The sequence below is a fragment of the Anastrepha ludens genome, chromosome 3 (genome assembly GCF_028408465.1).
Source record: "Anastrepha ludens isolate Willacy chromosome 3, idAnaLude1.1, whole genome shotgun sequence".
Taxonomy (NCBI): domain Eukaryota; kingdom Metazoa; phylum Arthropoda; class Insecta; order Diptera; family Tephritidae; genus Anastrepha; species Anastrepha ludens.
In genome coordinates, this window is record NC_071499.1 from 5,046,610 (window position 1) to 5,072,401 (window position 25,792).

General features: G+C 39.1%; 1 protein-coding gene across 1 annotated transcript in view; it reads left to right on the plus strand.

Annotated features, from left to right (window-relative positions):
• The window catches only part of LOC128856419 (neuronal acetylcholine receptor subunit alpha-7), a 356,900-nt gene that overhangs the window by 246,111 nt on the left and 84,997 nt on the right, over positions 1 to 25,792 (plus strand). The window contains exon 6 of the mRNA XM_054091719.1: positions 20,051 to 20,231. Within this exon, the coding sequence (XP_053947694.1) occupies positions 20,051 to 20,231 (181 nt within the window). The remainder of the gene's footprint in view (positions 1 to 20,050; positions 20,232 to 25,792) is intronic.

The following is a 25,792-nucleotide window of genomic DNA, read 5'->3' on the forward strand; positions in this document are numbered from 1 at the left end:
GGGGAGCTCCAGGGGGTGTGCCACTGGCGTGGGTGGATCGGCTGTCCAAAGTTAGTGGGGGTCGGTCATACATTTGGACTCGATTGGAGCACTGTAAATGGGTCAAAGTGGGATTTTTCGTTCGACCCAAATTGGGGGACATCAGAATTCGTTTTAGAGGTATGGTTCCTTCGGCAAAGTTTCTTATTTTGATCCCTAGAATATGATTTTCACAGAGCAATGAGCGATTTTTAAATAGACCCGCCCTAGTACATATGTATTTATTTCAGAACTTCTGAAGTAAATTGTAATTCAGGACCTGTGTAGAGTTGTATCGGTGGCGTACCTGATGTTTATTTTAATTCTCAATTGCTTGGATTTGTTTGTCATCGGCATTCAAAGATCTCAAAATATTGAACAATTTGTCATGTTGCACAGACGCAACAAAACATTAAGTTTATTAAAAATATTTTGTAACATTTTCTATTCTGTGAAGAAAACATCAACAATGAAGTCACTCATCAAATTTTTGAAAATATCTGTCAAATTTCGAATAATTTCACTGAATAGTTTAACCAAGCACTCAAGTAAATTCGGTATTTTGGCAAAACTCGGAAATGTTGCTGGGATTAGCTATTCTTGCAACCCCCTAAAATATTTGCCCGAATATGCGCATCGCCTGCAATTTCAACCCCCTTCGTTACTGTTATACAAGTTTAATTGCAGCAATTTGCATTTAGCTTCTTCCCCTGACCGCAACCAATAAAAAGCCGCTTTAGCAGACCAGCATCAGGACGAGCTCCTGCAGAGTCGACTCCCTCTGGCGCATTTGCGCCTAATCCGCTGGGTTCCACCATTATATAATATTACCCCACACACACACCAGCACCTATACATACTTATGCTGAAAGCATATTTTGTTTGCTGGCCTGGGCATACTCAAGGTCCACGGCAATCAAGGCTGGCAACCATAACTCTTCGTACATTTTTAATGCTCTTATTTATTTTTGCTTTTGCTTCTTCTTCTACGCTCTGAACCTAAACTGTGCTACACATTGTCATTTTGGCTTAGCCGGTTTGTGTGAGTATGTACACCCTGGCATAGGTCGTTGTTAATTCTGTTTAAATAAAAAAAATCTATGTGAGAGTGGAAGTGTTTTTCAGTATGAATTTAAAAAAAATATCTACGCCATGTATTAGGAGGCGCAAATTAGCAAATTTAATTAAGTTATGATATAATTCGTTTATCATTTTAAGTATTCTAAGTTCTGTATAATTTGTTAGTAAAGTGTTTCAATTGAAATATGGTAGTCATGTTGGTTAACTTAGTCCATCGACAGCCCCGACGATCTGTGGAACAATATAAAAAAACATTTTAAATAAGGCCACCGCAGAAATACAATAATTGGTGTTCACGGTAACGATCGGATAGAAAGATATAGCGAGACAAAACATGCTCCATCGACGTACTCGACCAAACGGTTTCGAATATAAAGAGAAAAGGCGAATAGCAAAAAAAATCATACGAAAAAGAAGAGAAACTATTTAGAAGAACTAATTCGTGAAATCGAATTGAGCTCGTCAGCTAGAGAAACAAAGCAGATGGATCGGAATATGAAAGAACAGCCTTCCAACTCCCTGCCAAGGCTGAACGTATGTCTAGATACGGATGGTTCGATATTACTTGAGGACGCGAAAATTCGGCGAAGGTGGCAGGATTACATACTTCTCCTTTGCACTAAGCAACGTAAGCAGCGTAGGGCGCAATGGAGACGATAATTTATGGCGGCCTTACTACTCAGCGAAATTTAAAATTAGGGCCCCTGTTATGAAATAAGCTGAACCCGCAATACATACGATAAAAAGCGGCAAAGCAAGTGGAGAAGATGGAATAACAGCCGAATTATTTAATTATTTACCGGACCAGCTGCAATACGCATTCCACATAAAGTCTAAAGCATATTTCAGCCAGAGGTCAGGTTGCTATCAAAACTATAAACTCAAATTAGCGCCTATCTTCCAAGCTTGTAATGCAGTGTATAGAGAAAGTAAACAAGCTCAGTCAATAGCTCGCTATCTTTCTCGTTTGAGTTCTAGGCCACCGGAGCGTTGAAGGCAACGAGAGGGCGGATGATCTTGCTACGTTCAGATCCTAAGTAAGCTCAACCGAAACAGAACCAGCATAAGTTTCCTGCAGTCTGATGAAAGGCAAGGGAAGAGACTACCAATCTGTGCCCAGTCCAAGGAGACATGTCCTGACTACAACGTATCAAAGCCCAAACAACTGCTAGGTCCAACAACTCAAGACTCACCGCGCTTCTCACAGAACACTGAAAGGTTTTAGTTTTTTCAATAGGAGCAAAGCGTCGAAAGCCTAGATGACCTCCTCTGTCCGAACGGTTCCTCCTCCGTCTTCGGGCCCATTCCTCCTCACGCAACATTTTTGTTATACGTGCTGCAGCTATGCGAAAAGCACCTCACTTTTCTGGCTTATCTGTTGAGATTTCACTGAATGTTTATGCTGCTCCAACAACAACAACAACAAGAGTTCATATCTTTTCATGTTAAAACATGGACAACTAAATATAACGCGCATTTTCCCTGAAGTATCCATGGCTGACCAGCAATTGCGTTACATAAAAGTCAACCTCTCCGTACTTTGTACCAAGCCATTTCGCAATGTCCAGTTTAAATTATTCTTGCGATCCTTTGTTAAATGCTCCCAGCCCTGTTGCCATTCTCTTATGGTACGCTTCTGCTCCTCTTTTTCAATGCTGCAGAACGTATCCTTTCCTGTTGGTTTGTACAACTTCTTTAGCTCCTTGATGAGCAGAACAATCGGCATTTTCCTCGATACTACGACTGCTGCATCATCGGAAATCGTGCGATAAGCACTCGCGACTCTTAACGCGTTAAGTCTGTGAGCCACTTTTACTTCCTTTGTAAACATTTTTTTTCAATTTCGACCCATATCAGTGCTCCACACGTTATAACAGATGTGGTTACCAAGGAGCGTAACTGACGTTTTTTTCCGTGATCCTCCTATTTTTGGCATAAGTCTTGATAGAGCACTTTGAGCTCGTTGCACCTTTTTGCTAACTGCTCTTTAAAAGTCATTCGGGAGTCAAAGCGAACTTTCAACACTGGAAATTAGGGGAGGTTTAACATATAGCATATGTTATGCCGCAGTTGTAGAGAGTTCGAGGCATGAAGGATATTCTTTTTTACTATCTCTATAATTGTCCAGAAGAAGAGTTTTTGGTAAACCATTTCTCAATAACATTGACAAAATTGCAGACTTGACTTTAGGTATCTTCTTATTTTTCTCAACACAACGAAGTGACAAGCACCAAAGCAACAGAGGACTTGGCTATTAAACGTCTCCCAGTTTAGGAAGCACTGTAACTCAAGCAGCAATAGCACGAGCATGAGCGGTGAGGCAAATATATTTAAATAAAACAATAGTGGTTTGAAATATTCTGCTTTATTTTGCGGCCACATGTACGGCAATACGTATTGCATAGAAAATCATGCAAATAGAGGTTTTGGTTTCGTTAGCAGTACTCCAAGCTACTCGTCCAATTTTTGTAGACTCGGTCCAACACGTGCCCCGTTCCTGTGCAAATAACTCCTCCAATGTTAATTCCAAGCTTCTCTAAAATACTTTGTCCGTTAGCGTGGCCTAGGGATTTGGTGTTACAAGATACCGCTGGTTAATGGACGAATGCTCGCCGTGAGATGAGCCAGTTTTCCAAATTCTCCTTTCTAACTTGGTGCGTTGCTTTGCTGCCCTTGGGATCAGCTTATATGGCATGCAGCGTAATTTTGTTAGAACTGCTGCGACTTATCGATTGTGTCGAGTTTTGGCTGCAAAAGTCGGTAAACACCGCTACACATTGAGAGAAACGGTTTCCTCTTCCTCATTTGCCGTTATGGCATACACAGCACCAAAATTCCAACGCCTGTGGATTACTTGGTCGAACCCTCATGAATTATTTTCACTACCTTCCATTTCAATTATATTTCCATACATTCCAATGGTATAGAACGATGCATGATTAAATAGAATCCTTTACTCAATATTTCGAAAACAGAATGAAACCAAATAAGTGGAAAAAAACTAGCACTGCTATCTAATAACGCTTTGCAGTAAAACAGGTGCCAATAACGCCCTAGAGGAAATCCATATCACAGAATTTGTGTTTTTAATTCGGCATTTGTGAAACAACACCAAGACGCTTACCACAAATAGAAGGCAGAGCTCAGCCAAACACGCGTTTTCACTCGAAGATTTTACTGCAATATAAGAGAGTTTTTTTATGTCACCCACTGACATATTTCGAATGTGAAAAATTTAGAGCTGAAATGAGAAGTTGATATCTGAAAGTAAACACATGGTAAATAAGCTATAAAAACTTTTCAAAACATTACGGGAAAATTTTACCACCCGAACCGCTTAAAAGATATGCAGCCTTCATTCCAAAATATGCCATTTATTCTGTTATTTTTTATATCTGATTTTGACCCACGAAGTTGAAGCATTAGAACTAAGATTACGCATTAATTACATAATTATCTCTTTGCAGCTATTCGTGCGTAAAAGTACTTCAAGATTATTTTCTCACCTTTTTGCCCTTGCTTTTTTAATGCTGCCCTTGGGATCAGCACTATCTCCTTGAACAAACGAAACAATCATATACGCAATAAATAAAATTATCATCTTGCTGGTCAAATTTATTGAAGTTGTAGCGAAATAAAATGCGCTTAGGAAGAGGGAAAAATGTCATTTAAAATGCCACTGATTATCACACGAATGCCCGTTAACGCAAACCTATTTTTTTTTTTTTTTTGAATACGCTTACATAATAGTTTAATGATTTCACAAACTCATAATAAAACGTGCCCAAGCATGGAAGATTTCGGCTGAGCCAAAAATCAGAAAATGCTTTCCTGCGTTACTCATACGCCGTGTCGAATAACAAGGAGAAGTGATATTGATAATATTTGAATACAAATTGCAATTTTGACCAGACCATTTTGACTACAGGAATTACCACTTTTTTAATTTAGTATCTAAATTTCATATCCTGTTTGTGATTCAAAATTGTATCTACTCACATTTACACAAATATCCATTTCTCCATTCAAATGAGTGTTCAATGCAAATGTTGATGAATATATAAAAATATTATTTTAACCGCTAATGCCAGTTATTACAACCGCATGCTAACATTGAAATAAACACAACGCTAATATCGAAATGTGCAATGAACGAAAAACAAGCATTTTTAATTGCACAAATGGAGCGACAGTCGTGGCACTGAATTGTCGCCATGCGTGCATTTACACGTGAAACCAAATTCGCGTACAAAATAATAATCTGTGGCAAAAGTCACACACACATACACAAAGAGCAGATAATTGCAGACATTTAAATAACCCAGAAAACTAAATTTGAATAACTCGCCTGATCAGCACTTAAGCCACTCCCACAAATGCAAAATAGGTCGGTACAGGCCAGAGCATCACTGGTTTAGAAGTGGCCTCAATTCGAAGTCTCTAAAAGGCAGTTTTTATTTTAGTGATTTTCTTTTACCAAACTGCATATGTATTAGTGCAATTAAACACTATAATACATTTAGACATATTAGAAAAGAAGGAAATTTCTGGTTGCGCTTTTTTTTAAATATTTGGTCTGAAATGTAAGTAACTACCTAAATATTTTTTTCTGCAGGGAAAACTGCCGCTACACGTGCCGCACTCAGGCTGACGTGTTCGGACCACAAGCTAGACTTAAGCTACGGACACTCTAGTACTCTTAAAAACTTTGAGTTTACTCCGCTGATGCCAAGCAGGTCAGAGCTGTATTTTTCTATTCATATAGCACTACCTCAAAGAAGGAGAAGACGGTGTGCAACATTTAGATCGAGGGCATGGCGAACATGTTTGCGAATGACTCGAAGTTGGTCGGATGCATTGGTGAAGGAGTATTCTGCGGGGAGCACCCCATGAAACTCAAATTTAGACTACTGGAGGACTGCAGTGTTTTCGGAGTAAAGGAAGCCACAATAAAGGAACCAGTTGGTTGCTTACTTTCGTAACTACTGTACGGGAAGAAAAAAATTACTCCGACAGCCAAGCGGCAAATAGAGCTCTAGGCTCATTGCTGTTGCATTCGAAATTATCTGATTCCAGATTTCTCTCTCGGCTGCTCCCGAATACTTCGGCGCATTTGGGTTTCAGGTCACAGTATCACAACAGAAAACTGCCTCACTGATGTGCTAGCTAGAAAGGGAACACTCGAGACGGCTTCACCTGTGGTCTGCTCCTGGAAAAATGGACCTCGCGTCAACTCAGCGAGCGCTAGGTTAGTGCGCAAACTCGCACAGTCGCACGATCCTTCTGGCTACGGATAAATGGGGGCGCTCAAAGGAGCTTCTAACAAAGTTGCAGCTCTCGCATTTGGTAGGTGTCCTTCCCGTCGATTTTCTGTAAGGTATCCTTGCGGCGCGATTTGGAATTGGTTCAAGTCCTTTCTCCAAATATTATTTGAAGGTTTTAGCCCTCACTTTTTTAGCTTCCATTTCACCATCATCCTCCTCTAATCCAACGCCCGCCCTTCCTTTTCCGCTTATTGGATTAATCTTCTGGAGTTCCATACACGGAACAATAGCTTTAATGCGCAGAATGAAATGGTATCGGGTGTTTTTCTTTAGTTGCATGAGAATTATCGATGTCGATAGCTATGATTTGACAGCTCCGAATGAAAAACTGTGTTGAAATTTCTGTTCAGTAAGGTTGGGCAAGTTCTTGGCAAATTGTGGAAATTTACTTAAAAAACAAAATCTGATCGCGAAGTTCATAACGCATTTCGTCTATTTTACGGTCAACATAATCGGCCTAGTGAGTAAGTAATTCATCCAGTTAATGATGGTTTCCGCTCTAATTTTACTTTTCTCGATTCAAAACCATCAACAAGACAAAGAAATGTGCATACCAAGGGAAACTTGCTGCTGTAGCGCGAAATGTTGAAGAAGACGCCGAAATGTCGATCCGTCGTTGTTCTCAATTTGTTGTCCTTCATGTACGTGGAAAACTTTATGTTAGGATCTTGGCTCATGTATCCCTAAAAAATACAGCTCGTGCAAACTTGAAACACCAAATGGGCATCGTTTACGTCGCATTTTTGCCAGTTGGGCTCATTTGAAAGTGAACAAACATGAGCAATTTTTTCAAAGAATGATGAGGCAGCTACCGTTACGTTGAATGGCGACTGAGTGTTTGTTTCCAAAAATTAATCAGCTAAATATCGACGATATTTAGTTTCAATGAATTTGTACAACTTGCCTAAACAGCGCGCTCAACAATCAATTTACTGCAAAATCAATTTGGTGACAACTTTCCTTGGGGCTATGTCAAGTCAATGATTTATGTAGACAAACCAGCAACTCTTATTCAACAACTTAACTTTGGAAACCAATATTCAAGCGACATACGACCAGATTTATTGGAAAAAGTAGTCGAAAATTGGACTGATCGAATGGGCTAAGTAACTCGTAGCAGCGATGAATACTTATATGCCGGATTTCTTATTCAAAAAAATATATGTCATGAAATTATCCACCAGATTATTATAAAAAAATGCATTGCAACAATATTTCTTCTTTGTATTCATTTTAAGTTCTCAAACTCTTAAAAAAACACCCGATATTTCCGGATTTTCAAAATATGATAACTTTATATTCACTACCACCTCCCTCGCTACTTATATTGGAACCTAAGAAAATGGGTACTAGTCGTGGTGATAAATTGAGTACTCGCAGACCAATTCGATACCAGCCAACTTCCTGCCAGGCTACTCGCACAGACTGTCGCGAGCGCATTTGTATGTATGTGGGGGCGTATGGGTAAAATGAGAACGGATCGTAATTAATATTTCATTGAAAACTTTAAGCCAACATCGACATTAATTACGCATATTGTTTCGCTCTTTCCGCATATTTGTAAATAGCGACACATCCTCGCCACCACCTTTTATATTCACAGCCCTTGCATGCACACACATACACACATACATTGCGCATTTATGTATGAATATCAGCAGGATGCTTGTGTGCTTGTGACGCTATCACACATGGATTTGCTGTGTCGTGTTAATCCACATATTTAATACGAAGGAAAGGAAAAATAGCAGGGCGTTCGTTGTTAAATCACTGGAGCACTTACAGCGACATAAATTGCTTTAATCCACCATACATACACACTCGTCCATACACATTCATAAAATCATGCCACGCTATGCGCATTTATGTACACCTTCAGCGCTTTAAAGCTGTTCACACCCTCTGCATATATGCAACTTTATATGTATATGTAATTTGCTGGTGTGAGCGTACTTCGAACTGTTTTCGATTACTTTTTCATTTTATGTTTTCGTTACTGCCATTCCGGTTTTATTTTTGCATTTCGACTCCCGTTTCGCTTGCACTTGGCGGTAGGCATGGCCACAGGACATTGCCTTTGTTGGTAGTGCTCATAAATCATCGCTCTGTTCATAGGTAAGTCAATATCAGCAATGCAGTGCTTTAGAAAGTATTTGCGCTACGTATTTCGGTGCGAGTGTAAGATGAATGATTTCAAGCGCAAAACACGATTTTACTTCAATTCTTGCCTCCCTTTTGTGTTTTAAGCAAGTGCGGATAATTCACAGCTTTGAAGCAAAAATAAAGCATTTTTCCTAGTAAAATTTTAGAAACTGAGTATAAACACCTATGTTTAAGAGGTTGCTTTTGCTTTTTTAAGAGGTTGAGAACTTAAAATGAAATATTGTTTATTTTTTTTTTTTATTATAATCTGACAGATAATTTTATCGCATTTTTAATATAATATCCGATATATGTCCGCCGCGGCCACGAGTTACAAAGTCCATTCGATGAGTCCAATTTTTGTCTAATTTTCCCCACAGAACTAAATAATAAATCTAAATGAGTCCAATCAGCGAAAATTCTACGCAAACGAAGGTCATTTGGCTTCAGTTATTGCATGAGTGGTATTTCATTGGCACGTAAGCTAAGATCCGTACGAAGGCCAACAAGTTGAGAACGATGACGAATCGACATTTCGAGTCTTCTTCAACACTTCGCGCTACAGATGCAAAATTCTCTTGGTATGCACATTTCTTTGTCCTTTTGAAGGCTTTGAATCGGGAAGAGTAAAATAAGTGCAAAAACGATGAATAAATGCACGAATTGTTTGCTGTCTAAGCCGATTATAATAACTATAAAATAAGCGAAGTGCCCTATAAACTCCGCGACCAGATTTATTTTATTTATTTATTTATTTATTTATTTTTTTCAAAGTACATTTCCACAATTTTGAAGCGTTAAACGATCCATATCCACTTGCGAAACCTCACTGAGCAGAAATGTCACTACAGTTTGCCATTCGCAGCTGTGAAAACATGGTTATCTATATCGATAGTCCTCATGCAGTTAAAAAAACACCCGATAGAAGTTGCGTTAAACAAAATATGTGACTTCTCACACTTTCGATTTGTGTTATTAGATTATTTTTTGGCCAAATAAAGGGACCATAATCACGCCACGCCAGCATATTCATCGGAATTGACCCGCTTGACTCTCTTACCGAAACGGTAAAAGCCTTTGAAAGAATTTAAAGTTTTTCTCGATTAAGGTGATTAACCCGTATGGTTTTGATTAGGAAAAGCGCTGGCACAACTGTATCGGGAATGGATGAAGAATTTCTTTGGATGGGACAAAATAAAAGCTTCTAAGTATTTTTGGAGAATATTTTTCAAAAAAAAAAAAAAATACCAGTCTAACGGTTAGACGCGATAGAAGTGAAACCTTCGTAAAACAAACTGAGAGAGAATGAGACGAAAGCAGCATTAGGAGCGGGATAATTATATAGGTTTATTATAATATTGCTATAAAGTTCATATTTTATTTTCTTCATTTTATTGTTATTCATCCTCAATGTTTTCAATTTCAACAAATGATACGAGTGGCTTATGATAGCTAAAATATGATACAAATGCTTTGGTTTCGATGTTGTCAACATATCTTTGAAATACCGCGTCAATTGTTGTTCTTGATCGTGTTGTCGATTCAGTTCGATTGTTACACATTTTTAAATTGTATGCTGTATTGAGAAAATCAATTAAAGGAACCGCTGTGCCCAATGCAAAATTTACGTTAAAATCGCCACTTAAAATCATTGGAACTTTATCGTAATCTTTTCTAAGTATCCGCGATACTTCTGGTGTATACTTTATTAAATTTTCGTGAATGAATTCCGTGATGCTATTTATTGATTGATTCGGTGAAATATAAATTGCATATATTATGTATGTATGCTATACTATGGCCTAGCCTATGTACGTACATACATATTTGTGTTCTGAACTTCCAGCAAAACAATGCTTATTAATATACACATATGCATCTACATACAACCGCACACACAGGCCACTCACTTTATTCCTGTAAATGCGTATGTCGTCCAAAGCTAAAATTCTATGCCTAGCGACTACAAGAACAAAATGCATTAATAGGCGCAGGCGTAGCGGCCATCATCCTAGTTGCCATAGCGCTGAACAGTCGCGGCGGCGCCGAACAGTTTCAACTATTGTACTGTGCAACAAAAACTCATCATCAAAAAATTGATTTATAAATTCGAGCTCATAGTTCTAAGAGCAAGTACTTTCATTCATAAAACGAGCCGCCCATATGCTAATTTTCTCGACAATTCGAAAATAGTTAATATTGGAATATTTCGCGTAGAATTATTTGCCAATATTCAATTTTTGTCAAGTCGAGTGCCCGCGGCTCCGTAAATATGTTTGCACCCATATATGTATGTAAATATATGTTTCTAAATGCTCGACAACCGCAGCTGCCTGTTCAAGGTTACTGAAGGCAAAAAAATCGCCCATTGCTCTGTGAAAATCATATTCTAGGGATCAGAATAAGAAATTTTGCCGAAGGAATCATACCTCTAAAACGATTTCTGATGTCCCCCAATATGGGTCGAACTTTTTAGTTTCTTTTCTATAACTCACATTCATTCATTTACATATGTTCTGACTAAATAAATTTCTTAAGAGAAAAAATAGATAATATTATAAATAAATAAAAATAAAGAAAAAAACATAGCCATTTAGCTGATTTTTTCATGTAAAGGCCAAAAATGGTGATATTTTGAAATTGGGGGACATCAGAATTCGTTTTAGAGGTATGGTTCCTTCGGCAAAGTTTCTTATTTTGATCCCTATAGTACGATTTTCATAGAGCAATGAGCGATTTTTAAATCGACCCGCCCTACTGTACATGCAATGCTGTGCCTATGAATGCGCGCTGGATTTCTTGAGAAATTTTACCGTATGTTTTGCTGTGGCGAGGCACATATGTACATACACACAACATATATACATATATCCGCATATATGTATACATACATATATAAATTCACAAATTTAAATTTGTACATGCAATGCTGTGCCTATGAATGCGCGCTGGATTTCTTGAGAAATTTTACCGTATGTTTTGCTGCGGCGAGGCACATATTTACATACACACAACATATATACATATATCCGCATATATACATACATATATAAATTCACAAATTTAAATTTGCTTATGCCATCCTTCTGTGTGCCTGGTAATGAAGCATTTTCTATACATACATATATATACGTATATCTTTTTTCTTCTTCTTTTTGGTGTCGCTTTTTCGTTTCCCTTTTTCTCAAATCACTCCCAACGATTCTAAAGAAGTTTTCACTTCGAAAAAGTCAGATTTATACAAATTAAACAACCCGCTGCAGAGGTCAACAAAAAAAATCGTTCCGGCCAAGGCCGGTCTTTAGTCGTTGCTGAATATTTTGTCATTGAATTTACAAGTTATGTTAATTCTAAAAGTAAGTCTAAAAGCGGCCGCCGTAGCCGAATGGGTTGGTCGGAATCAAGAGAGAACGTAGTTTCGAATCTCAGTGAAACACCAAAATGAAAAAAAAACTTTTTGCTAACAGTTGTTGCCCTTCGGCAGGCAATGACAAAACTCCGAGTGTATTTCTGCTATGAAAAAGCTCCTCATAAAGAAATTTACCTTTCAGAATCGACTTGAAATTGTGGGTCCCTCCATTTGTGGAACAACATCAAGGCGCACACCACAAATAGGAGGAGGAGCTCGGCCAAGCACCCAAAAAGGTGTAAGCGCCAATTATATATTTATATATATAAGTCTAAAAGCCAAGCCGTGTGTTTGCAGTGTGACCGACATTTTGCTGATTTCACGTGAGAAACGCCAATCAGTGCTCTAGAATTTCTTCAAGAACTTTTTGATTGTGCCTGTAAAGTATTGGGTTACCATCATCTTTTTGTTGAGTTTTGTTGAAATATTGCGCTAGCTTTCGTAAGTATGATTGGTAGACACCGTAGACGAAACTAGGGCTCGAGTTCGAAAGCCCGGGCATTAAACCCCAAATTAAAAAAAATTTAATAGCGATCACCTCTCGGCAGAGAATGGCAAACCACTAAGTATATATCTGTCATGAAATAGCTTCTCGTAAAAACAATCTAGCATACATTTTTTCAAAACATACCCGTTTCATTGCTGTCTTATTTCAGATCGATGCACATTTCCACTTTTTTACACGATTTCCCATCGTTCTCCGCGGGCAATCGCACTCAAAGCACTTGCCAAATCAGTCAGTAAATAAGATTCTATTGTTTGGAAGACGTTTTTCCGAAGCAGGACTTTGGACTTGAGGTGAAAATGCTAGCTGTTCTAAATTTCAATGATCCAGAAACTTACTCTAAGACGGTCTGACAGTACACTACCAAAGGTTTGCTCCATCTCCAAATGATTTTTTTAAACAAAATACACTCAAAAGTGAACCATATCGTGTGGCTGTTGGAGACAACTTTTTCCTTCATTTGCTTTTTCTTGTTCCCAATAAGCATCGATTTCGAACGAAAATCTATTCAGTATTGCCATATGCGAAATTTTTCATATCGCCAGAAAAAAATAAATAAATGAAAAAATGCTATCAAACACAAAGGAACAATGTATGTATTAAGTGCCATCCATTTATTCCAGTGTTTTTCTTATACAAAGGCAGCCATTTATCAGCATCCCAGCCATAAAAACCGCCCCTATGAATGGCACTCGACCTCGCTCATGGGTTTAATAAGACCATACATCGCATCCACAGCCAGCGGCCACGCAATTTTGCTGGTGACTCATGCACCCCTGAACTAGATTTTTATATGAGTACAAAATAGTACAAATATTTATCCTTCCTCATTTATGCACACGGCATACTTAATGAAAAACTCTCCAAATTAGCACTCACTGCGCCTTGATAAATGTCTTGCACAGCCTCGTCAAACGCGAGTGCAATTCGCGCTACACTTCCTCAGCGGCATTTTTATGCCTAAAGTAATTTACGCCTTTTTGCTTCTCATTTCTGCCTTTTACGTTCTACTATTTGCTGTTTAATTCTATGTTTTTTTTTCTGCAAGTTTTGCAAACCTTGACTTTCTTATACAAATATCCTTGACATGTGTGTGTGCACACATGCACACATACACACGCATAGGCATGGAACACACAGCGCCATTTTTCACTTACTCACTTTTCTGCATGTCACTCACGTTTTGGTCTGTCGTCGGGCACATTAAATGAACTTCCTGTTATTATTACTTTTTTTCCTTGTCTCTACACTTCATGTTCACTTTTTCCTACCTTCGTCGTGAATATTATTTCAACGTGTTTTTTTGCGTGTTGTCAACATGCTCGTAACTTGTAGTTTTCAACTAGCTTTGCAATATTTTTTATTTTATTTTCAGTACATTTTTTTTATATTTTTGTTCTTGCATTGTTCCAGTCTTTCGTGCAGTATTTGTTGTTGTTCGTATGACAATTGTGCGTCTAGTTAGTTGCTTTCATTGTTATTTGATATTGTTGTTATTGTTGTCAGTTGAAGCAGCTGAAGTTGCTTGGAGCGATGTCATTTCATTTCATTTCATTTTGCTTCGCTTTTATTCATTCATACATTCATACGCTCTTTTGCCACTCACTTCTTTAGCCAAGCGAACAGAAGAATGCAAAAAATCTTCACAATAGGAAAACTTTCTTACAAAGTACAAAATACATACAGTCACACACGCGTGCCCGTATTTACTATGTATATGCATAAGTACATATGCGTGTGTTTTTCTTCATAGACACGCAAAAGTCTCAAATCCAGTCGTTTATGACACACACATACATATAAGTTTCTCTTCATTTAACTACCCTGTGTTAGTGGAAGTGTTACCACTCTCCGACCTTCACAGTATTTTTGAGCTTTCTCGAATTTCAAAATTTTTCCACACCCAAGAAATCACTTCCACAATTTAAGGAGAAAAAATAAATCTGAAAAAAACATTTGCACCCTCCGCTAACAGGCCTTTTCCAAATCATTTCTTCTTCCTGTAATTTTGTATTTTTCGAAGAACGGACATGATGACGCTAGAGTCACGCCACGTGCTAAGCTTTTCGCCCGATGCCAAATTATTTGATTTTATTAATATCACAGAATTCTTCGTGTATGGGATACAAAAACGAACTAAATCTAGAGTATAAGTTAGTGAAATTCTGTAGATTTAATTTAAAAAAATTGTATTTCCCTTGCGAAAGCAAGGGGAGCCGATTAAGTCCGATGAGTTAATACAACTAATTATTCAATTCGACAACTTTGTCTAATTACCTGAACTCTTAAGCTCCTACCAGTTCCTGCATATTATCACTCGTGAATTCAATTTGCTGTTGTTGTCAAGCGCAAACCCTGTAGACGCGTCGCGTTGGAATGGAGTTTTGGACGGCTGCGCATTTGCTGGTGTTAACTCATACACCAAAATCGGCAACTGTCTGGGCCATTGACTGCATTCTCGTGGTGCATTGCTTGTTCTCTATCCGGGGAATCAACCGAAGAAATGTCCAAGAAAGCTCGGAAGTTGCATGCCGGTTCTACCAAACGCGAAGCAGCAATTCACCTTACGTTAGTTGCTATGATTTGATTGCAAGACTAAAATAACTTTAAAAGGCGAAGGATGTGGTGGAAAAGTAACTTGCCTAACTCAGCAGCAGTGAAGATTGCCATACATACATTTTTTTTTTTTCGAGCTCGTTCTGCCTTCTATGCTGGACGTCCTGGCCTACATTTGACTGACATTGACTTTACAGTCGAAAATTTTTATTTTAATGCGTGTTGTAGTCACCCAAAGACCTGCCCTTGCTTTTTGAAGTATGTCATTAAAATCTGCTCCAGATCTGTCATCGGTGGTAATAACGCTACCCAGAAGGAAGGAATTAGCATCTTCGATGGGCTGATTATTTATTGCGAAGCATTTATTGTTTGTTGCGTCGATTCGTAGGGTTCCAATATTATTAGTAGTGATTTTGAGGCCATGCCAGGCTGCCACATCTGGAAGGCATTGAATTTTTGCGGCCATGTCAGTAAAGCTATGTGTAAGACGGCATATATCGTCTGCATAGTCAAGGTCGCTCATACTGCCGCATAGATCGCAAGTGACACCTCTTCCTTCGCGCATTGTATTTGTCATAACCATGTCGAGATCAATAATAAATTGTAGTAGGGACAAAACGCAGCCCTGCCGGACTCCAGTACCCGGGATTTCATTGCTTAGTGAAATGTTATGTAGTACGCTATAATTGATTTATTGGTATAAGCTCTTAATGATCAATATAAGCCTTGCACGCCATTGCTTTCCATATGACATCGTTGACAAGTCTATCGAACGCCTTTTCGAAGTCTACAATCGCTGATGAAAATCATCTCGCATTGCGGTCCGTGGGAACAGAAAAACATAAGTATAAGCATAGTCTGTTCAAAAGTATCAAAGAGTTTAGTAGTTGGAGGACGTGAAATTAAAGTTTTCTCAGCTGCTACACAAGAATTAGTGGAAAGATTTACACGACACACGTCTGATATAAATTTGATGAGTGCTTTTTGGAATTAGATGAGAGCTTCGAATATGTTCTCAGTGCATCACGGAAGAAGCGTATAGTATGTCTAGGGAAGATTGGTAAAAAAGACCAAACTACAAGTGCCGTGTGCACATTACTTATGGAGGGCCTGGCACACTGTCTCACTCCTCAAGTGGATAATGAGCGAAACTTTCAAGTAATAAGTGTAACACGCAGTAGTGTAATGCACTTATACCTGACTACTGTAGAAAACATAAAAGCAGGAAAACCTATAAAACCGAAACTAACTACAGAAATAGCACCAGACAGTGCCACCGTAATTGCTCCTATACCAGCCATTTCTGTATCCTGACAGCATAGCACCGATCACCAGGAAATTATTTCTGGATAAGAAAACTCGAGGTTATTAGTTTTTGAACGTTTAAAACTGAATTTCGCTCAAAAGCCTCAAGTTCCAATTCGCGCCGATCCAAATTACTATACTTAACTCAAGGAAAATTACCAAGAAAAGATGGCAAATCTGGTGGAGCACTAAAGATACTCACTCCAATTATCATTCAAGCCAATTTAGACTACAAGTCTGCTGTAACCGTTTCAAAGAAGAAATTAAAAGCAAAGGAAATGCCTATGGAGTCAATACTACAAAATTTGAACTTAAATGCATTTCCCGGCAGAGTTGCAACCTTCACATAAGATGAAGTCCAGTATTGGAGCAGGCTCTGCATTTTAAAGACAATACTCTGTTAAATGTTGACGCAATGTCTGTCAATGAGTTGACGCAGTTGATGCCGCAAAAACGTATGAATGTAGAACATGCAATTGATTGACCTTAATGCATCCACTCTCATCAGCTAATGGCTTTAGGATCTGAAGATTTGTTTAATAAATTCGCCCCATGTATCGAAATAATAGAACATCGTGTGAACTGGCTTAGTGATTTATCAAAATTTGCTGGACGCCATTTAGAAGAAAATGTCGATAATACCGATAAAATCGCAGATCTAATCTAAGTTGATCGGCATGTTAGTAGTCGTAACATCGCCCAGGAGATAAAGATTGCCCATAAAATAGTTTAAAACTATTTGCGCAAAAATATTACGCAAAACTAATGTGCCAACCTAATATATTGAATAGCTCCAGCCTTCCTTTATTTGGGTACATCAGCACAGTGAACAATTTTCCTCTATTGTGAAATGCATTTAAAACCTCATAGAGTATGCAAGGCTGATAAAATTTGGCAACACTGGTGCATGCACACAATCAACACAGTCCCTTTGTTTCTTTGTAAAAGTAATGGAAGCTCCTCAAGTAATTTTCTACTTATACTTTCCACTATTGTCATCTTTTCGGGAAGTTTTATTTGCAGATTACGAGTAGTGAGAGTTCTCAACCACAGCAAAATAATTTCGAGTTTTTATTGTTGTTGTTGTTTTTCTTGTTTTTTTTCAGTTTGTCCCTTGCATTTTTGCACTCCTTGTACTTTGCTTAATTTTTTTAGTTCTGGTACGTTTATTACCGAAAAAGAGGAGATACTCGAAACACTCGAAAGCGACAGTCAACAGGAAGGAAGAAGTTTCCGCTTACAAAAATACTTTCGCAGCAGCAATGTAAATTTTTCCTTTTACTTATCAAAAACAAAAAAGACTATTTAGCAAGTGTGAGTGTTGAAGCATAAATAACACAAAAGGAAACGTGCAAAACATACTTAAATTTCTGTTTTATGGCATTTTGAATAAAGAAAATATAGTAAGAATATTCAACAGTATTTTTGGGTTTTGAAAAATGACGCGAAAATATCCAACTTTGTTGAAATTGTGCAGTTATTGGGCCCAGCAGATTTACTTACGATCCCAATATCGGGCGGAAATAGTGAGGATTAAGTAACAAAAAACGATGTATTTTCTCCCATAAATAATACTTAATACCAAAAATCAGTTTATTATCAAGAAGACTAAATACTACGAGGGTTGCCTTTTACACTCTGCGCCTTTGCAACACTATGCGTGATGACCTGTAACTCGATATTTCTGTTCTGATTACTTCCAGTTTATTTATTCAAAATAGTCCCCTCTGGCCACGATACACTGCTTGGCGGGATTTTTTGGGTGGTGACTCGTCTGGGACCTTCCATTTGGCACTTGGACGCTTAGTTTAGGGTTCATGTTTCAAACACCACGTTTCACCACCAGTTACAATGTTGTAAAGTAAGTTTTCGTCTTTTCTCGCCTGTTTAATGAGATCTTTCGAATGTTGAATTCTAAGCAATTTTTGGTAACCAGTTAAATTGTGTGGAATGAAACGTGCAGAGACCTTTCGTTAGCCCAAATGATCAATTAAAATGTGATAAATCGATGTTTTGGAGATATTCAACTCCGATTCCATGAATTTCAACGATGATTACGGTTCATTTTTGATAAACTCACGAACAATTTTGATGGAGTTTTCGGTGATAACTGATTTTGTGCGATCCGTATTTCCTTGTCATTTATGTCCTCACAACCATCTCTAAAACGTGTAAACCACACATGAACTCTGGCAGATATAGACAATCATCGCCATAAACTTTTTTCATCAATTCAAATGTTTCGGTAAACGTTTTACCGATTTTAAAAGAAAACTTGATATTAGCTCTTTGTTCGAAACTCATTTTCGTACCGATGACACAGGCATACTGACACTTTAAACGCAATATCTTCGCTTTCACTGAACCGAATGTCACAAAGATTTCACTGGAAGTCAGCTAGGGATGTAACTTCTAACGTACTAACTCATTAAAAAGATGGCGCCATCAAAAATATTGTTTATTTTGGGCTTCCCCTTGTATTATTTTTGCTTACGAGCCTTATTTGTGAATTTGAGAATTTTCGCGCAATGATTTATTACTATTTTCGACGTGGTTGGCTTTAAAGTACCACACTTGGCCAGTGGTACAATGAATTCTAACGTGGTCGTCGATCTTTGTAGGATGAATTTCATGAAGCTATTCCAAAAACGATTGTTGTGCCAGAAACAATGTATGCTGTGTGTCTATTGATATCGAAAGATGAACCGACAAATGACATATCGCGAGATATCATAGAAACATCCTTAGGCATTAGCGCGATCAGCATACATTTCATATTGCATGAGCCTTTGCGCGTTAAGGGCAATTGCCCAAAAAAGGACTCGGTCTCGTGTCGATTGGTGTAAAGAAATGCTGAAGAAATGCAACCGCGGTGGTTCAAAACACGTCTCTGAAAGGTAACGGGTGACGAATCTTCGATCTGTGCACATGAGCCGGAAAGAAATAGCATCGCAAAGCACTTGGGAGCCCGCTTTTCCGAAAAATCTGGGCATGTCGCAATTGCCCCAGTATAAAAAAATAGTCCGTTTTGAGTGATTTGGAACCATTTTTTTTTGAGGTTTCGCAGAATTAATGAAAACTAACCCCCAAAGACGAATCATATATCACCAACACAATGCGACCTATCACATATCTGCTCACTATCACATATCAGAAAACTTTTGAGCACTCAAAAGAACGAAAAAATGAGTCATCTGCCTTTGGCACCTAATGATTTCTTTTTGTTCACGAACATCTTTCAACACCTGCACAAGCTTTCAAAGCCTTTAAACAACTTATTTTGAAGGCATTCACTTTATAGTGGCAAAAGTGCTTTGAAAATTGCTTCAAGTGAATGCAGAAGTGTACTGACTTGTAAGGAGAATATTTTGAAAAACAATAAAGTTAATATATTTTAATTATTATTTTGCCGTGTTTTCTTTCTTGGCAGCTACCCTCGTAAGAAAAATATTAGTTGACATTTTCGGTCTTGAGCTGAACATAAATTAATAGTACAAAAACTTAATAATTTTATTCAAGGTAAAGGTATAATTAATATGAAAGATAGCTTGGAAAAATTTGAGAACATGAAATAAAAAACTGCTTTTAAAAAATTATATGAGTACTTTATTTCCAATACAGATACCTCACTATTTTTTGCATTCAAATAATTTATCTGATCTTTTCGCAACGTTTTGCATTCAAAATCATATTTCTTTTATTTTTCTGCAGCGCCGATGAGGGGTTCGATGGCACCTACGCCACCAATGTTGTGGTCCGTAACAATGGTTCGTGTCTCTATGTGCCGCCCGGTATTTTCAAATCCACCTGCAAAATCGACATCACATGGTTTCCGTTCGATGATCAACGCTGTGAGATGAAGTTCGGTTCATGGACATATGATGGCTTTCAGGTAGGCTAAAAAAGCTAAATAAAGCAAGCAGTTTAAGAAATATTGAAATATAATTACGGGCAAATGGTCGCCTCGTGCCCGTTGCAGGTGGCACTTACTAGTAGACCACTTTTGGATGCCAGCCACAGACAGGGGGCGCAACTCCTAGCGTTTATAAGAAAGAAGCGGCATCGGCCTAAAATCGGCAACAAATGAGGATTTTTTTTTATTAAACTTTGGTTGATGACTCATTTCGTGAAACATAACAAAGCACATTGCATGTACAGAATTAAGGTCTGGAGAATTAGATGCTCATTAGTTCGGTGTTATGTAGTCCTGGAAATTTTTCCCCATCCAATCTTGTGCCACCATCGTTTTCTGTGAAGGTGCAGTGTCTTGCTGAAAGATCTATTAGCTGCTACCGCTTGCTCTATCAATCCAAGTGTGGTTGCATGGCATGTCCTTTGTTGCTTACAATACCTAGAACCATAACAGTGGCTGGAAATTTCGTGTTTAGAATAAAAAAACCACATCTCTGGTGCTTCAGGGCGCTTTAATTTTGTTCAGAAGGCGATTCGATCGGATAACTAGCCGTTCTCGTGTTTGCTTCGACATAAAATGTCCTCCGCGTACAACATAAGATATATATCTAAGATTTTCATGGGCAACTCGACGGATTAGACCCTCAGAAATATTAAACTCGCTCACTAGTGCCCTCTCTGATGTTGAAGGATCCTCGTTAATGATCGCCTACACTCGTTGAATAAATTTTGCAAATTGTCTTTCTGGGTCAAACACAACTCCAGTATATTAATAACAGCCATTCCTCGACTTAGAAAAACGAAAGAAATTTATGAAAGTACAGAGATTTTTCACCATTAAGCCGATAATGAACGGAAGACCTGAACACCATACGAAGAAGCGGTCCGATATACGCTTCAAAAATTGGAGGATTGGAACCGCGGGATTAGGTTAGGTAGTAATGGTTGCCCAGAGAGTGGGCCCACTTGGACGAAAGAAGTTTGGTTCATCCTTTATGCTACCATTGCAAGAGGGAAAAAAGAGGTGAGAGAAAAAAACGATAGGACGAAAAGGATAGGTGTGGGGAGGGTTGAGCGTTTGTGGACTATAACGGTGACTAATTTGCGGTTGTGTGAGCCTCTTTATGCTACTGAAGAAGTTCATCACATTTTTGATATCAAGACCTGCTATATCAGCAGGCGCAGAAAAGAAGTGAGAACCAAGATGCTTGAATCTTAGTCCCGCGAGAGCTGGACAGCTAAGGGGCAGGTGCTGGGATGATTCCACCTCATCCTCCATACAGCTGACGCAAAAAGGACTCGAAATAATTCCGAGTCTCAAGGCATGTATACCCCCCGGATAGTGCCCCGTGAGGATGCCCACGAAATTTGAGATATGAGATTTTGTCATCCTCAGAATATCCCTCGAACGCCTCCTATCCAAACGCCTCCTATCCTCGAAAGGAACCAATGAAGGCGGCATACAGGCTTAAGTTAAACGGAGTATGGGGAAATGAAGTAAGCACTGGCCACGGTCAGATATACCACCAGTTGTCAGAGCGGTGCACACTGTTCTCGATGCCGGTGAACAATCGGGTGCCTGTCGTTAGCTTCGGTAGGAAGTATTATGTTTTGATCCCAGATAGAGATCAAAGGCTAAGTCCAGAGAACCTATTAACGGGATATCAGCACACTTTCTACACCGACGGATCCAAAACCAGTGATGGAAGCGGATCTGGATGGTACTTAGACGAAGACACTAAGTACTCCTATGCCACAGGACAGATGGCCACGGTATTCCTTACGGAAGTCTATGCCATCTTGAATGTGGCGCACTGGCTAATTGAGAAAAAGTGGCGGGGCAACAGTATTGGAATTTGCAGTGACAGTCAAGCTGCACTGAAAGCCTTTGCTAACCCACGCTGCTCTTCGAAGTTAGTCGGTGAATGTAAGATAAAACTGAACAGTGTTGCAAAACACAATAAAGTTAGTCTTATTTGGGTGCCTGAACATTGTGGTATTACAGGGAACGAGTTAGCTGATAAATTGGCAAATGAAGGTCCTGAAAGTATGCCACTAGGCCCTGAACCCTTTCTGGTGTCACTTCCACATCGGTTCAACTATGGATTGACGACCTCATGAGGTCTTCCCATAGAGGACGTTGGTCTGAGTTGAACTCGTGGAGAGTAGCCAAGTACTTTGTGAAAGAACCAAACAGGAAAGCAGCGACCTTCCTCCTAAATCACAGGGCACAACGTCTGTGGTCAGCATATGGCTATCATGGGGGTCGTAGACAGCCCGATATACCTATCCTGTCTTGAGAATGACGACACTGCAGAGCATTTTCTCTGCAGCTGTCCTGCATTTTCCAGAATGAGACGTAGGATATTGGGTTGCGATACACTGAGTATGGACAAAGTTCATACTCTTCCTCTTCCGGATCTCTTAAAATTCATAAATGAATCCAAGAGGTTTGTGGAAGACTGACCTCAAACTAATTTATCAGTCTTACCACCCACTCTTTATCTTTCCTATCTCTATTCTTTCTACTGAAATCCATGCGGGTGTAGTACAATGGTCTACTGACAGAGTGCTTGGACTTGTCCTACCTCCCACAAATCTAATCTAATCTAATCTATGCAAACGTGGCCAGAAGGACTTCGCGACCTTGCATGTTCGTGTACTTGCCCAGCGCTCGCTGAGTTGGTGCAAAGCCCATCCTTCCAGAAGTAGAGCGCTGGTTGTCAAGGGGATCCCGGTCCTCTCCTTTCGCGGGCACACTGCCTCACAGGTCCCTTGTCTGGCCAGTTCGTCGGCTTCGCAGTTTCCAGCAATGTCACTATGACCCGGTACCCAAGTTATCCTTATGTCGAAGAATTCTGATGCAATCGAGAGAGAGACCAGGTATAACCTGACCAGTTTCGAATGCACCATAATAGAGCCTTGGGCCCTAATTGCCGCTTGCGGGATTTCTGGAAGAAAAAATACTTTGAAGAGGCCAAATTAGTTATTGATAAATACTTAAATATTTTTGGAAAAACTGAAAAATCACCCTCTGTTTTTAACAAGTCTCGTACATATGTCGGAAGTAGCAATGCCGCCTGCCACAAGCAAAAATAATCATTGGTCAGTTGCATTTAGTTGTGCATGCTTGTGTACGTAATTAAATGTAAGCTCTTTGTGCCGGTTGCCACGAATCGAATGGCCAATAAATCAAAAAGCCAACGCTATGGCGTTTGGCAAGTGTTGTTGCGTTATGCCGTTCGCTGCCCCACCGCGCATCATCTCTCTCCCTCTCTCTCCACGTGATAGCCCATAACTTTATGCTCCTTCTACAGACCCAGCTGAAAAGTGGCCAACATTTATCTTCACATTCATTGAAAGAAGCCATGTTGACTTGTCACTTATCACTTTTCATCTCAGCGTCTTTCGCTCCACCTTCACTTCCGCTGCATTTGCTTCACTGTTGATTGCAACGTCGACACGCTTGCCCAACCATTTTTCAACAAATTTAATTAACGCCAAATTAATACCATCGCTTTTAATTTGGAAAAGTGCTCTGGGCAGAAAACCAAAAACAATAAAACAATAATCATTACAAGTGCAAAATTATCAGCAAACGCCAGGAGCAAAAAAGCGAAAACAAAACATTGATAAAAACAAAAGCACCAGCGATAGCCGATAATCGAGCCAAATAAGCCACAAAAGCGATTGACATTAAAACATTTTCATTGATGTAATTTGCGCAATTATATTCAATGGATTTTTAATATGCCCAATGCAGCAACAAATAATCCCTTTTTGTCATCAATTCGCTGCAAGCCAAAATATTTGTTGTATTCAATGCCCGAATAATTGCCGGTTCTAAAATTCTGTCATGTTCAGTATTGTGTAAATTTGTATGTATTTTATGTGTTACAGCATTTAAGATTTTTTTTCTTTAATGTTGTTGTTTTGTGTGTTGTTCAGTGGGCTTTGGCAAAAACGTTTGCCCTTTTGTTCAATTACGCTGGCAATTAATTATTTGCAAATTGGCAAAAATTATAATAACTGCAGAGTGTCTAAATTTCCATTACTGTGGTGTGGATAATTAACTGCGCCCAATTAATTTAGCCAAATCTGCTATTTGTACAAAAAATTAATCTATCGATTTTTAAAGTACAAAATTCAAACACAGAATTCAACGATAATCGAACTCAGTGCACAAAACAGCCGCTCAACTTATCCAAATCCATTCGACTTGCTGGTTATGTCAGCGTGCTCCAAGCAGAACCATTAGCAATCAGGGAAGCTTGCAAATCACTAAACCACTACAAAAAAATTGGTGCAAGAGTATCTATCTTTTCAGAAAGTCAAGCAACTGTTAAGGCCTTAGATTCCAATTCCATTTCATCCAAGCCAGGTTTACAGTGTAGAGAGCAACTATGATAGAATTGCTTAGCCATTGACTTCAAACTACTCTGTTAGAGGTTCCCAGCCAATGGAATATAGAGCGTAATGAGACAGCAGATGAACTAGCAAGAAAAGACTCGACACTAGACATAAAAGAGGCGATGCAGTTGCTACCCCGTTCAACACAATAAACACATCCATTGCTTCACACTACTTTGCTGCAGCCGAAAGAACGTAGAAGCAAATAACTACCTGCACTACAAAAAGAAAAACAAGGCCGTCGTACAACATCCAGAGGACGAATTTCCTTTAAGGATGCTCTCGCCCACGCTTCTCACGCATCAATGGAAAATGGGGGATCAGGCGAAGGGGATGAAATAAAGCCTTTTCTATTTATTCGAATGTCTAGGTCTAGCCAGAGTAAGGCTTCGCTCTTTCGATCAAACATAGATATAACCAGTTTGCTGCTATACGTGGATCTCACGAAATGGATCTGACTCAAGCAAACAAAAATGTAACAGATATCTCACGAAAACAGTGGTACTAAATCGGCGCCAGTCGCCAGTTAGAATTATTTCAGTAGAACAGTGCGCAAAATATCGTCCAGTTCTTTAACAGCCGCCAAAAAAAAGATTACAAAATTTGAATACGACTACCACCGCTCCTAAAAGGACACCAAACAGTCACATCGCTCCCCCTCTTTATTTCTTGTCCTCATTGTCCTCATCCGTCAGGTTCCTCAGTACTGCGTCGTTACATCATCAAGATACTACTCTCCTATGTCACTTCGTATCGCATTAAGCCAGGTCGATTGTGGTCTTCCTCTAGTTCTTGTTGGCTCAAAATATGTTCATGGCGATTTGAACGATTTGGTCTTCGTCTCGACGCATTACGTGTCCATACCGTCTCAGCTTGCCTTCTCTCGTTTTCTCCGAGAAGGGTTAAGTTTTCATATTTTGTGGTACCTTGGTACCTCTGTCCACGCGCGTTATTCCTGTTGCCCAGCGAAACATGTTCACTTTCACCACGTGCATCTTCCGGTTTGCTTACCTTGCGTTGCCTAACATTCCGAACCGTACATCATTATTGGTCGCTCTCCATTTAATCGTTAAAACAGGATAAATTGGCTTCTCTATAACGTGCGAGGTTTTGAAGCCTCAAATACAGCAA